This window comes from Phallusia mammillata, chromosome 2, assembly GCF_965637545.1.
Source record: "Phallusia mammillata chromosome 2, kaPhaMamm4.hap1.1, whole genome shotgun sequence".
NCBI classification, from domain to species: domain Eukaryota; kingdom Metazoa; phylum Chordata; class Ascidiacea; order Phlebobranchia; family Ascidiidae; genus Phallusia; species Phallusia mammillata.
The window spans coordinates 20,572,446-20,586,123 of record NC_137253.1 but is presented as its reverse complement, the minus strand read 5'-3'; the positions used below and the strand labels follow the sequence as shown (position 1 = coordinate 20,586,123).

The 13,678-nt window shown below is 39.3% G+C and overlaps 4 protein-coding genes across 5 annotated transcripts; 1 reads left to right on the top strand and 3 right to left on the bottom strand.

The window, feature by feature from the left end:
* The first annotated feature begins 54 nt into the window (after positions 1-54).
* On the top strand, positions 55-5,942 carry LOC145213707 (uncharacterized). Of its 2 annotated transcripts, XM_080082075.1 has the most exons (7): positions 55-1,699; positions 1,808-1,921; positions 1,975-2,166; positions 2,412-2,574; positions 3,126-3,260; positions 4,023-4,160; positions 5,269-5,942. In XM_080082075.1, exons 1-7 carry the CDS (start codon positions 1,400-1,402, stop codon positions 5,490-5,492), a joined length of 1,266 nt encoding a protein of 421 aa, XP_079938201.1. In that variant the 5' UTR covers positions 55-1,399; the 3' UTR covers positions 5,493-5,942. The 2 variants fall into 2 exon arrangements, with proteins under 2 accessions (XP_079938201.1, XP_079938202.1); XM_080082076.1 differs by lacking the exon at positions 1,975-2,166.
* Positions 5,943-8,456: 2,514 nt separating this feature from the next.
* Positions 8,457-9,446, bottom strand: LOC145214843 (ADP-ribosylation factor 1-like). Its single transcript, XM_080083449.1, has 2 exons — positions 9,281-9,446; positions 8,457-8,937 (listed from the first exon to the last, which is right to left on the bottom strand). Exons 1-2 carry the CDS (start codon positions 9,351-9,353, stop codon positions 8,624-8,626), a joined length of 387 nt encoding a protein of 128 aa, XP_079939575.1. The 5' UTR covers positions 9,354-9,446; the 3' UTR covers positions 8,457-8,623.
* A 798-nt stretch (positions 9,447-10,244) lies between these two features.
* LOC145213911 (uncharacterized) lies at positions 10,245-11,125 on the bottom strand. The gene is made up of 3 exons (XM_080082318.1): positions 11,038-11,125; positions 10,800-10,976; positions 10,245-10,647 (listed from the first exon to the last, which is right to left on the bottom strand). The coding sequence occupies exons 1-3, from the start codon at positions 11,123-11,125 to the stop codon at positions 10,343-10,345; spliced, it is 570 nt and encodes a 189-aa protein (XP_079938444.1). The 3' UTR covers positions 10,245-10,342.
* A 1,339-nt stretch (positions 11,126-12,464) lies between these two features.
* On the bottom strand, positions 12,465-13,622 carry LOC145213657 (uncharacterized). Its single transcript, XM_080082021.1, has 3 exons — positions 13,246-13,622; positions 13,003-13,179; positions 12,465-12,860 (listed from the first exon to the last, which is right to left on the bottom strand). The coding sequence occupies exons 1-3, from the start codon at positions 13,334-13,336 to the stop codon at positions 12,556-12,558; spliced, it is 573 nt and encodes a 190-aa protein (XP_079938147.1). The 5' UTR covers positions 13,337-13,622; the 3' UTR covers positions 12,465-12,555.
* Between the last annotated feature and the right edge of the window lie 56 nt (positions 13,623-13,678).

The window sequence follows — 13,678 nt, the reverse complement described above, 5'->3', positions numbered from 1 at the left end:
TCCAGGAAGCTCTTGACGTGTCAGAAGGTGGAGATGCGGCCGTTGGCAAACCCGTTGGTTTGTTGTTGGCGCCAAAAATAATGCGAAATTGTAGCTAGTAGTTGTTGACTTTGCGAACCACGGATATGCAGCGCAGGTTAGCATTTGTATGAGGTAATTGATAGTAAGGTTTGGCTCGCACCGACCCTTTGACCAATAGGGGCTTCCTCAAACAGCCTATTTACGTTGCTACAGTCGTTATACACGATTTTTGCTTTGTGTTATGACGTACCAGGAAGGGAAGTGTGTGAAATGACGTACCGGAGGAAGGTCCTTTTATTGGAAACGTGATGGGAAAATTTCACGCGGTCAATTCCTGTTGTTGGATACTGTTCTTTCAGTTCTACCACCTACGGGGGTAAACTTGCTCAGCAACAAGTGGTTTTGGCTCTGTGTATTTGGAGTACAGGACAACGGACGTGCCTACACAGTATCTACTGTCGTTAGTAAATGACCTTTGTTTGTAACCGGCTTGGTAGCCATGACCCGCTCTCTGTTCAATTTACAAATGATCATTGCTTGGGTACGTCACGGCCGAATATGGTTATTTTTCAACCGCTTTACTTCCTGTTGTGTTTAACGGACATTTACAATGACAGTTTTGTATTGGGAGCAACCGCACCGCGTTTCGCGTAAGCATACAGGCAAATGCAGTAACTTTTGACGTCGTTTTTCATTCAGTCGCGGATTTCCGTTATTCATTTGCTACAAAAACGTGATACTAATCAGATTAGCTGCGTTATATCCGCTCTTGTCACTTGCTAAGCTATCATTCCATGTTAGTGTAGATGACTGGTTTATTCTACAAAATAACGGAGCATATAAAACTGCTATTTCGAAAGCAAGTCATTCAGACAACACCAGTTTGACTTCAGACCTAATTAAAATATTTTTACACGCTCTTTCCCCTGTCCAAACCGCGAATGCCCCGGCGAACGTCAATGAGCACATACAAATTGTTAATGTGGAAGCAAAATACTGCGCCAAATTGCCAATTGTGCCCGAACAAAGCGTGTGAATGCCGACGTTTGTCATGTTTATGTGTTTGCCGCTGAACACACAATTTGCTTTTTTCTCTCGCGCCACTTTTTTATTGAGCCGCCCACTCGCCGATGGTGTTTAAGGACCAAGCTTCGATGCCACCAGTTGCTCGCAGCGCATCAAGCCTGTGCATTTCTTGAACAGGGAGAGGTTAAGCAGTGATTATAGGCAAAGTGGCTGTTCGTCAGTAAAACTTAAAGACTGCACGGATGTATGTTCGATGTGTATGTGCTGTAAAAGTTAAACTTGGCTTCTGTTTAGTTCAATATGTGACGAGTTAGTGGACTTACCTAGTTTCCATTTAAAATATTGTATTATTATGTGGTTATTTGCAGGAGTTAATCTAATATGTGTAATGTATCTCCAACGAAAACTGTTGTACCATCGCATGATCGATGACGAAAGTGGAACATATATCACCGATTATGTACAATGTGGCGTTTGTTTGACGTGCTTGGCATATCTTATTCATTGCGAGCTGATAGCAAAATGCCAGTCTGTCAGCATTAGAGCCTTAACATACAATGTAACCAAAACTACGTACTTCACATGCTTACTTTTGTTTGCTTATTCGATATTGACTCTATTCGCTGGACTAGCACATCAGTTTTTGCAAACAGTAAGTTATATTTTTGCTTTATTTAAATGACTGGTCAGCCTTTGGCAACAAGCTTGCTTTAACTGTTACGTCATAACGATTTTAACAGGTTTATTCATCAATTTTCAGGTCCATCCTTACGAAACGTGGCATGATGACATGACCTGGTTAATAGTTTGGAGGATGGGTCTTGCATTTTCAAGTGGATTTTCGTTGTCACTACTTGTGATTCCCAAGTTTCTGGTACGTGTACTTTTAAGTCAAGCTGTGTGGACAATGGAAACAAATCCTTTTAGGACGTCACGCTGTTGGTTATGAAAGATATACGCCTAATGGACCCGTCTACTAATTGTGGGAAAACTGACCGCCTTGACAACAAGGGTTGTGGTAAAATGCGCTCCGCTATGATTGTCTCGAAAAGCCAAACCCAGCCTATTTCTATTTTAGGCTTCCTTAACTTGGGTGTAACTTATATCAGGTTGCCAGAGGTAAGCAAAGGGTATCGGTGTCCATTGTCCAAGGAGAGTGTCTACACTTTCACAACCATATCAGTTTTAGTCGTATTGGTTTTTGGCCCTGTGACACGCCACTTGACCCATCTTTGCTTTGTCCTTCTAATTTTAGTGCAATATTAGCTCGGCGCCATTATCGCACTGGTGCACTTAAAACTAAGATGAAGGATATTGCTTCACTACAAGGATGACTACATGGTGACCTCCCGTTTTGTTCGCAGCTGGAACAAGAGAATGTCTTCCGAATGAGTTCGAAACTCTCCCTGATTTACTACGCTGTGGTTGGACTGCTGTGTATTGGCGTATTTACGCACAGTGTATGGATGATTTTCGATGAAACAGACCCTTGGAGAGCGTTGCCCGTTTTTATGTCAATATTTATGAGTAAGTTAAGTCCTTAACTATTCGTGCTTGCATAACTTTTGCTGATTTTTTTTCTTGCTTGAACTGCCAACATATTGTGCCGATTTCATTCAGTGTGCAAAATGTAGGAACTGACGTAATAAACTGTATTATAGGTTTCGTGACCTGGGCAAAAGCTTTGTCATTGAGCAAAGGGTGCACCCCATACTTGACTTTGACAAGTTAGCGCTAAACTGATATTTGTACATGGTGTGACAATAGGTATGACACAGTTTTTGTGTGCTTGCTTACTATTGCAGTTTGTCGAAACTTTGATTGTCTTTTTCCTCAATAAGCTACTTGCACTTGCGACCAAACGTCATAAACACCAACCACTCAAGTTACTTTCTGACAAGCACCCATATCTCATACCGATAAGTTACTGACTGCCAGCTTGTGCATATCCAGTCAATGAAATATTAACTTAAAAACGCTGGAGTGCCACTGTATGAGTTTCTGTTTGGCAGACGTTTAACATAATTCGTTAATTACTATTACCGCTTCTACATGATTTTTATTTGTTGTTCGCACAGGCGCCTTTATCAATTGTGTTGTTGCCATGTTCGTTTTTGCTGTCCGGACGCAACGGGACATGAAAAGTAACAGTTTGATGGAAAACAGCCCGAATCAACAAGGTTGCGCGGAATCTCTCGTTAAGCCGCAGACAAGTGAGTACATGGCTTTGTAAAACACGTTGCCTACAACAGGAAAGTTAGCCCTTGAATTCAATGTCAATAATACGAAACGCAAGTTAAACGTCGCTGTTAATCTATATATACATTGACATTGGTGCAAACAGCAGTCCGTGTATAATCATTGGACTTTTCCAAGGACTCTTTGCAAGGCTGATGTTTCCGCATGTCTGCCGCGAATTAATCATTCCACAAATTTCGTCCAACCACAAACTTCTGGAGCTTCCGGAATCGCCAACACAACATTGATGTGTTTTTCGGTGGCATACGAAAAGTCTACAGTTAACTTTAGGAGATGTGTTTATGTAGAGAAGATGCCATGATAGCTTGATTTGATGCGTAATCTTATCTTAAACAGCAAAGTCCGATTCAGTGGTTGTTAAAACTCACCCTGGCCCTGGGCATTGACCTCAAGCCACAAAGTAACCAAGTCGACCCTAGTCATGTAAATATTTGTTTTAGCCTTGACACAAGCTGTGATTTTTGCATTAATTATTAGTTTCATGCGATTTCGAAAAACTCTACGTTCTGATCTTATTAGCATTGCGATAATCCTGAGATTATACTGCGGTCATCGTCGCGTTAAAAAAATTCACACGCGCTCTGATCCAATGATTATAATTTAATAAGCACGACCATCTGTCTGGTAATATCTAGTCGCCTTGATCTGGCTTCGAAAGCGATGCCTGGCGGTCTACAGTTGACTCACACTTATCACAGTTTATTGTCTTCCCACAGAAGAAAGACGACCAATTTCCCGGTCGGTGTCCACTTGTACCGACGATGGCGCTAAATCTACGCACGATGAAAAGAATTTGAGGGTCCGTTGGGATCTCTTATTGCGAGGGATCGCGCCTTTGGTGTTTGTGGCGGGAGGTAAGTAGTAAACTCTACACTATGGTATAATATACGCCTTGTTTATTGTTTACGGAAAATGGATAACGTAAAGCGGTTTCCACTATCCTAAATAACTGCTAAAACGCAAGAATCAGTTTGTAAACTAGATTTTCAAAACTGCGGGTTTGTCTTACGTGTTAGGTTCAATTGATTTTCGTGCTCTTAGTTAGCAAACGTCATACTTCACCACATCAAAACCCGACTTTGACTTTGACAAATGGCAGAAATTAATCAACGCGCCACAAAACGTACCTTCAAAATCACCGTGGACTGGGCGGTTGGTGTTAAAAAATCACTTTATCCAAAAATATCTCCGTAAATGCCAGCCCAAAATTTCAGTGCTGTCTTGAATAAAGTGTCATATTAAATCAACTAGGGTGTGGTCCCAAATCGCCCGTGTCATAACAAACTACATTCTAGATTCTAGAAGGTCACCATATTGAGCTTGTAATCGCCCTTTATATCGGTCCGACATTTTGCCGCCATGTTTGCAACCTTGGGCACAAAACAGGTTTGGTGTATATAGAATGCCAAATTGTTTCGAAAGTAAATTACAAGTCATGGGAATCATAATTTTTTCGCTTAATTTTTGAAAATATGTGAAAATTAGGTGCAGTTATAAAACCGTGCGGTGATTATGATTGGGTGTGTCACTCGGCGGTATCTTTTTGTCCCTTGTTTAACAAGCTCGTCTATGGAATGCGATAATTTCGTAATTTGTTCCGCACCTGCCTATGAACGCCACACTGATATTGGTGAATCGTGACAAAATATGTCTAATAAGTAAAATTTGTGTTCACAACATTGAGGTGCTGCCCAATGCACTACAACAAAAATAATATTCGGCCATTGTTTTCTTACGATAATAACCACAAACAATACTTGTTATGAATAGTTGTTTTTTTACTGTTTCGAGTTTTACCTAATGTCACACCAATAGCGTTCCAAGAACTTTAGCAACGTGTGATTAGGCAATATATAAAATGACAAGCTCATTAACCGACACTTTAAAACTATGCTTTATTCGAGTGTGGTAATCTTTGCTTTATCCTCTTAAAATGAAATCATCGGCTAACTTTGCATACAGGTTTTACGTGGCTCGGTATGACGAAAATGGGATGCTCCGATAACGACAATCCGGCTGCCAATGGTTGTCCTCTGCCAAACCATTTCAACCACAACGCACTGATGCATGTTATGCACAGTTTCGCCATATTTATGTTTTTTGCCGCCGAACTGCTTGCCATACGCCGCAGGCCTAATTCATGCCGGAGTAGCTTAATCGAATGCGAAAGACAATCAACAGTTTGATCCGTGATGTCGTCCAGTCTTATTCTCGACTACCACCCGCACACTGCTGTCAACCTATCCAATGTACTTGAACTATTTTGCTAGTACTTCAGCTGTTAAAGTGGTAGTCAGCTCTTTGTCAGTCTGCGTTAATCGTTTGCTGCCACAGTGAGACAACTGTTTGAGAACGTCTGTTTCACGAAACTTCAAGTCAAGTGCACTTCTATGCTAGTGTAGACTACCATCATACACATGTGTTTCATCGACTGGCAGATTACTGTCGACTTAATTGTTATTTACCTCCAAAGATTTACCGGCTTATCGCGCTGACTGCTTTCTCTAAGTTTCATCTCTCTGTTGTAAGTTTTCTATAGCTGTATTTTTATTTTTCGACATTGTTTGTACTATCCATCTAGAACTGTAAGTGTTCGCATTGTCGGTAAAATAGAATTTTAGACGATTGTTGTTTAATTATTTCTTAGTTTTTTGTTTCGTTGCAAACGAGAAAATATAATACATTTTCAAAAACTGCGAAAAAAACTTCGCTTTTGTGTAAACAAAGTATGAACCATAAAAAGGAAGGCTAAAAGGAGGGATTTGGAGATAAATAGTGTTTTGTCACAAAACTTATATTACATCTCTCTGGTTTGATATAACATTATAACAAATTTTGCCGAAATCTTCCAAAATGCTCTTTGCAGACAACAAGTTTTTTTGCTTTTTGAGAGTATGGGCGGAAACAGTTTTCAAAAACACGACAATGTTTTACTGGTGTATCTTCAGTTTGGAACATATGTTGCGTATACTTATACAAAGTTTTCCTAAAGTCATAAGCATAAGCAGCAGTTGCTCACATGGCATAAGACCAATTAACCCATTTTATAGTTTTGTTTGACCAATGTAAACATTTGAACCCTAAAAACATTGTCTGCCAACGTCCGTTTTGGCGGAACAATGCTAAACAAACCATCGGTAGTTGGCACCAAACTTTGATAAGGCCATTGCTTCCGTCAGCCGGTTAACTTTACAACTTTACGAGAGTTCAACAGAACCAGATTGTCGGCCAACAATAAAATTGGAACGCACTTTATCAAACTGCAGACGAGTTTTTCGCGAACTGCCACGAAACGTTCTTTGTCGGTATTTACCACAACAAATTTGACCTCTGGGCCAAAAACATACTTATCGTCCAAAGTGCAAGAACAAGACGGTTCGGAATTTTTTTGATTTTAATCTATTCTGATGTTGTTTATCATGGCCGCGAGTTGTCGAACGACAGGTTTTGTTTTGATATTTACATCTAATTTTTTCATCTAATATTTCTTCTGTCAGTTTTCATCACGTTTAACATGAAATATGCTGTAACGCATTAGGTGATTCGACATAGCCTAACAATACCATTTACTTTCCGTGTGCCATTAATTATCGGATACTCGGATACGCGCAGCTGATATTTTTAAAACAGAGTTTTTTGAATAACCGAAGTATATTTCGACCTGAGACGTCACAAGTGCTTGCTTAAGTGGTCGACACGAACTCACAACGCAAGAGCTGAATCATTGTCACCAAATTACCAGACAAAATAAAATAGTCATCTGGTCTAAATTAGAGATGTACCGAATATTCGGTTTGCCAACTTTATTCGGCCGAATCGACTGTGTTTTGAATATAATTTGTTGCCATTTGACCGAAACCGAATTTTGTGCACAAATTTAAAGCGTAAAACCGACATTTTTCTCTTAATAAGGTAACAATTTTTCGAACTAAACCATAAATAAAATCGCGTCAACTATTATGGTTTTCAAACATCTTATCCCACTCCAGAAAAAAAATTAAGTAATTTATTGGCAGGCTGGCAACCATGGCCACCTTCAACTCCACAGAACTAAAACGTTAATGAAACACAACTACCCTGTTGTGTAGCACCACTGTTTGCCTGGTGAAATCCATGTCACTTGCGTCGAGTATACGACTTTTCGTGACGTCATAAATGATTTCATTGATTCGGTCGAACCCAGATTAAGCCGATTCTATTCTGGCCAATATAGTATTCTCCTTGTACGCGTTAATACGATCACTAAGTATCTGGACATAATTTCTTTGCATTCTAAGAGGTAGTGTAAACTATTTGCATATTTGCGGCGACCTTATCGATTTGACCACATTTCGGCGGTATTGCACTGAAGTGTTCCAAATTGGCAATGTGAAGCACGACTGCAGTAGGCTATATATCTTCCTACGAACTAAAAATGTGTTTTTAATGTTTTGTAACATTATTGTAGAGTCGCGCAGGTACAGGACATGCAAAACTCACATCGCACGTTCTACCCAATGTTTTAGCGGTTTGTTGTAGATGGCAACATGGCAAATTTGGCCCAATTTCGGCGCATTTTGGTATTGTACAGCTACCAGAAGGCTATGGTCATGCCAGAGTCAACCGCAATCATGGGTGCCAACAAAAAGTTTTCCAAGCGAAATTGATACTTTTCATTCACAAGACTTTTGACAGGACACACTTAGTTGAACCTGCGTGCCGACGCCTATGACCACAATGTTAACTTTGACATTATACAACAACCACAGCTATCAGCGGGACAGTGAGCTGTGACTGATAATTGTAAGGCTCGCAAGCAAACTTTGGAATGCAGAACAAAGTACGGTACAAAGTCCATAATGGGCTATGGGTGTGGTAATTTATATGCATATGTGCGCTATAAGTAAATTTTCTCCTCTGATTTTATAAACAAACACAGTTTTATCTGTCCCTTGTAACACTTTGGTGTAGTTAAGGTTTTCAGGCTCTTAATGTTTTAAGGTTTCTTTGCAAATCTTGTTTTGCGTGTTTTAGTCAACGAGTTTTCCTGTTATATTTTGTATTGCTCTGAAGTTTAATAAGCTTTTTGTTAAGCACCATACCTGCAATTTTTGAAAACAGATTGTTTTCCTTTAATCCCACACATCCTCAAACAAGCTGACGCGTCACTGACATTTTTATTGACAAATTCTTAAGATGAAACAATAGATTTGTGAGAATTACTCTTCTAAATAAATCTTCCTATTTCGCACTTAGTTGCAGAAAGTTCAAGCACTTCGTTAAACGACAATTGCCTCAAGTGACAGTGACAAAAAACGCGTTTGCACATAACACCAGTTTATTCGTTGTTGCTGTTCATTCTGCGAAAGTCTCTTATCTTTTCTGCAAACATCTGTAGACCTTCCATTAATCCTTCTCCTGAGGTCGCGCAACAACTTTGTACGTGCCAATTTTGTTTGCCATTAAGCTTGCTTAGGGTTAAGGCATCTTGTATCATTTCGGCTGAGCGGGCGTGTGGAAGGTCTTTCTTGTTTGCTAAAATGAGAATCGGGAATTCTGGTTCACCTTCTGCTAATCCCAGTATTTTAAACAATTCATCGCGCGCGTCTTCAAAGCGCTGTTCGTCGCTGCTATCCACCACATATATCAGTCCTTAAAAATATTTTACGTCAAGTTGTTTGTCAAATTTTCATGCAATACAAATATTATCGAATTGATTGATTGATTAAGTATATAAAATGGCAGTTAGTTAATGTGCGGATAACATACCACGAATGGCATTAGTTTTTTTCTTAAAAAGCTTATTTATGAACATGATTTGTCAACACATTCAAAATTGTTTCTCATTACTGTAAACTTACCAACATCAAACATTACGTATTTTGAACTCCGGTAACTGCTCCTTTTGTCAGGATATGTAAAAATTTGAACTACATATCTACTCTATTAATGCATGTACAAAAATTGACAGTAGCTTAAAGTTGCGGTTACATACCGTCAGTTTCCTTCATGTAGTGTTGCCACAAAGGTCTCAGCACAGTCTGTCCTCCCACATCCCAAACCGTCATTGTCAAACCTTTGCAAGGCTTTACCGTTTGTGCGCTTACACCGACTGTAGGGATTGTTCTTTTTGTTTCACCATATTTTAGTTTGTACAGGATCGTTGTCTTACCTTCACATAAATTGCAACACGTTCACCAAAAGCTTTACATACAACCACACCTTAACTATAGTTGCACTTTTGAATAAATTGTACAATCGCTTTCTTTTGCGTCACCGCTTTCAATTTGCAGATATTGTGACTAAACTCTTTGGGTCATTGCCTGGGTCGATATTTACGCATACTTAAGTTTAGACGGTACTAAATAACCGAGCATTGATAAATCAGTAAAGGTCAAGATTGAATTATTTTGCTTACCGAACCAAACTTTTTACGCAAATTTATGTTCAAAGGTTATTTCTTTTTTTATCAAAACATGGCCAACTCGCAAGGAGCATTTCACAAAAAAACTTGAATCAACACAGTTTTAGTTCATTCTTGAATCTGAAATACCTCGGATTTAGGCAAAGACACTTCGTGGCAACAGCCATTTACCTGCGGCATCTAAGCCTAGCATTGTAACATACGCTGGTTGACCCCGAAATTCCTTCCAGTTGTTGGAAAACTTTGTTGCGATTGACCCCATACCTCAGTCACCATCAACTCTTGCATTGTTGTTTGGAAGCAAACTAAATGTATCACAACACCTACATCAACGCGTAAGCAATATACGTAAATGTCTTTAGGTTGCCACAAACATAATGAGGGGGCGTTTATTCTTTGAAATGCGGTAATTGAAATACATCGCAAATTCATACTTGCACACCACATTTATTCTGTACACGTTTTCTGTTTTATTTAATGAAAAAAAAAACACTTAAAACAACATAAAATTTAAATACAATATTGATTGCAGTACACAAGCATATATGAAAGAAAAGACACACAGTTTACGAACGAAGTTAGAAAAAGTGCAGTTATTATCATGTAAGTTAGCAAATAAGTAAAAAACTACAGTTAGAAACGATTTGACTTTTTGTATTCCTTGATCATCCCAGAAAACGATGTAAGTCCCTTAACGAGACCGTCTCCAGTTGCTGCGCAACATGCCTGAATTTGCCATTTGTGTGTTGAATTCAAGGAGGACATGTCGAGGACGTCTGCTATCTTCGTTAATGACTGGGCGTGCGGCAAATCTTGTTTGTTTGCAAACACAAGCACTGGGATATGCGACATGCAATCAAACTCAAGAATTTTGTGAAGCTCATCACGAGCTTCGGGGAACCTTTCTTCGTCGGCGCTGTCCACAACAAAAATCAGACCTTCCAAAAAGAAGTTCCAATAAACGTACAGCTTGCAAAACTTGTGCAATTCATGATTTTAGCATGCTACTAATGGCCATATATGGCCCTACAGGGCTTAGCTCCTGGTAATTGTCACAAAAACTACCTGTCACAAATCAAACGGTGCTGACCTTCAGTGGTTGGATAATAGTGTTGCCAAAGTTGCCGGATTGCGTGCTTGCCAGAAACGTCCCAAATAGTGAGCGTCAAGCCTTTGCAGGGGCTCACAGTTTCGACGTTAAAACCATGGGTCGGGATTATGGTGGTCTGATCGCTCAGTGTCAGCTTGTAAAGCATCGTCGTTTTACCTTTAAAAATGAACGGTTGAGTTTCACTAACATTTAGGAAGTAGTAATATTTTTAACTTACCAGCCGCATCCAGTCCAAGCATTACAATCTCAGCCGGCTTGTTAAATCCTTCCCAAACGTTAACAAGTTTGGACAAGAAACATCCCATTTTTATCGCTATAGTTTTTGTTAATATTTTCTGGTCGTTTGGTGTTCTACATAATTTTGTTAAGAAACCTTTCGTTTATATAGTAGCCTACTTAGATTGATTAGTGGTTTTTGTGTTATACACTGCGTACCGGAACCACGTCAGATTCCACGCACACGTTGCATGAACCACAAGCATCTTTTTTTGATGTACCATTGTCAGCCGTATGGCCACGATGGAATATTTGACGCAGCGCATAGACAACAAGCTAATTAATCAAAAGTTATCTTGCGAATTAAACCCTTCACTAAAAAAATCACCAAGCCGAAAATAGCTGCGCAACGTTGGAACGTCATGGAGCGCATAAAAGTGGAGGGCACAATTGGTGGATGAGAGCTTAACGCGCTGCAGCTACACCGACATTACAAGGCGTTAAGTGACTGGGGGTCACAAGGAAGTGAGGCTGGCGCATTGTGAGTAGAAACGACTGGGGTGGGACGTTGGTGGAACCAGTCGAGGGGGCCTATAAACCACCCGTGTTAGGGATAGATGGTGGGGTTCGACAGGAAAAGACACCACCGAAAGAAACCCTGCTGGATAGCATCAGGAGCCGGAAGAAAGAGCATATACACACAAAGTACATATTCGTGCTATTAGAAAACGTTGGACTATAAGTTATCGAGGCAATAAATTTGAATAAAAATAATCGACTTTAACTTAGATATAGCCTAAATGACAAAAACAAAAAAAATTAAAAACAAGAAAAAAAAAACAGTACAATAAAAAAAGATAAATGAAACAAAAAAATAAAACTCGGTGTAAGTTTATGTTGGTTGAACATAATGAGATATGCAATTTTTGGCAAACTTTAATACTTTTGTACGGTTCTGAATATCTAAGCATCGACAATAAAATAATTAAAGGTAAATATTAAACTTTTTTAATTATCTAAATTTTACTTATGTTCAAATGTTATTTAGGACATTTCTTGGCAACAACAATGTACCTGCGGCATCTAAGCCTAGCATTGTAACATAGGCTGGTTGACCCCGAAATTTCTTTCAGTTGTTGAAAAACTTAGTTGCGATTGACCCCATGACCCCATATCTCACCGTACGTTGTTGTTTGGAAGCAAGCCAAATGTATCACAACACCTACATCAACACGTAAGCAATATACGTTAATGTCTTTATAGGTTGCTAAAAATATAATGAGGGGGCGTTTATTCTTTGAACTAGGGCGTTTAAAAAGCATCGCAAATCCAAACTTGCACACTACATTTTGTACACGTTTTCTGTTTCATTAAATAAAAAAACGCTTAAAAAAAATTAAATAAAATTTAAATACAATTTGCATTAAACAAGCATATGAAAGAAAATACACAGTTTACGAACGAAAACTAGAAAAAGTGCAGTTATTATGTAAGTAAGTAAATAAGTGAAAAACTACAGCTAGAAACGATTTGACTTTTTGTATTCCTTGATCATCCCAGAAAACGATGTAAATCCTTCCACGAGACCGTCTCCAGTTGCTGCACAACATGCCTGAATATGCCATTTGTGTGTTGAATTCAACGAGGACAGGTCAAGGACCTCTGCAATCTTCGATAATGGCTTGGCGTAAGGCAAATCCTGTTTGTTTGCAAACACAAGCACTGGGATGTGCGACATGCAATCAAACTCAAGAATTTTGTGAAGCTCATCACGGGCGTCGGGAAACCTTGCTTCGTCGGCGCTGTCCACGATAAAAATCAGACCTTCAAAAAATGAAGTTTCAATGAACGTAGGCTACAGCTTGCAAAAACTTATACATATCACGGTTCTACAACTAATGGCCATAGGGCTTAGCTCCAGGTAAATGTCACAAAAACTGACTGTCACAAATCAAACGGTGCTTACCGTCAGTGTTTTGATAATAATGATGCCAAAGTTGTCGGATTTTTTGCTGGCCACCAACGTCCCAAATAGTGAGCGTCAAACCTTTGCAGGGGCTGACAGTTTCGACATTAAAGCCAATGGTCGGAATTGTGGTGATTAGATCGCCCAGTTTCAGCTTGTAAAGCGTCGTCGTTTTACCTTTTGAAATAAACGGTTAAGTTTCACTAACATTTTAGAAGTTGTAACATTTTTTTTAAAACTTACCAGCCGAGTCCAGTCCAAGCATTACAACCCGAGCTGGACATTCGTTAAATCCTTCCCAAACGTTAACAAGTTTGGACAAGAAAAATCCCATTTTGTATCGCTTTCGTTTATTGTTGATTATTTCCCTGTCGTTTTCTGTTCTACACAATTTTGTTCAGAAACCTTTCGTTTTTATAGTACTTAGATCGATTAGTGTTTTGTTGTGTTATACAACGCGTGCCGAAACCACGTCAGATTCGCCTCACACGTTGCATGAACCACGAGTGTCTTTTGTCGATGTAGCCTACCTTTGTCAGCCGTCTGGCCACGATGGAATATTTGACGCAGCGCAAAGACAACAAGCTAAGTAATCAAAAGTTATCTTGCGAATTAAACCTTTTCGACACATTCTAGCTTGCTTAGCAAGATATAAAAAACTGTCAGCAAAATGAAT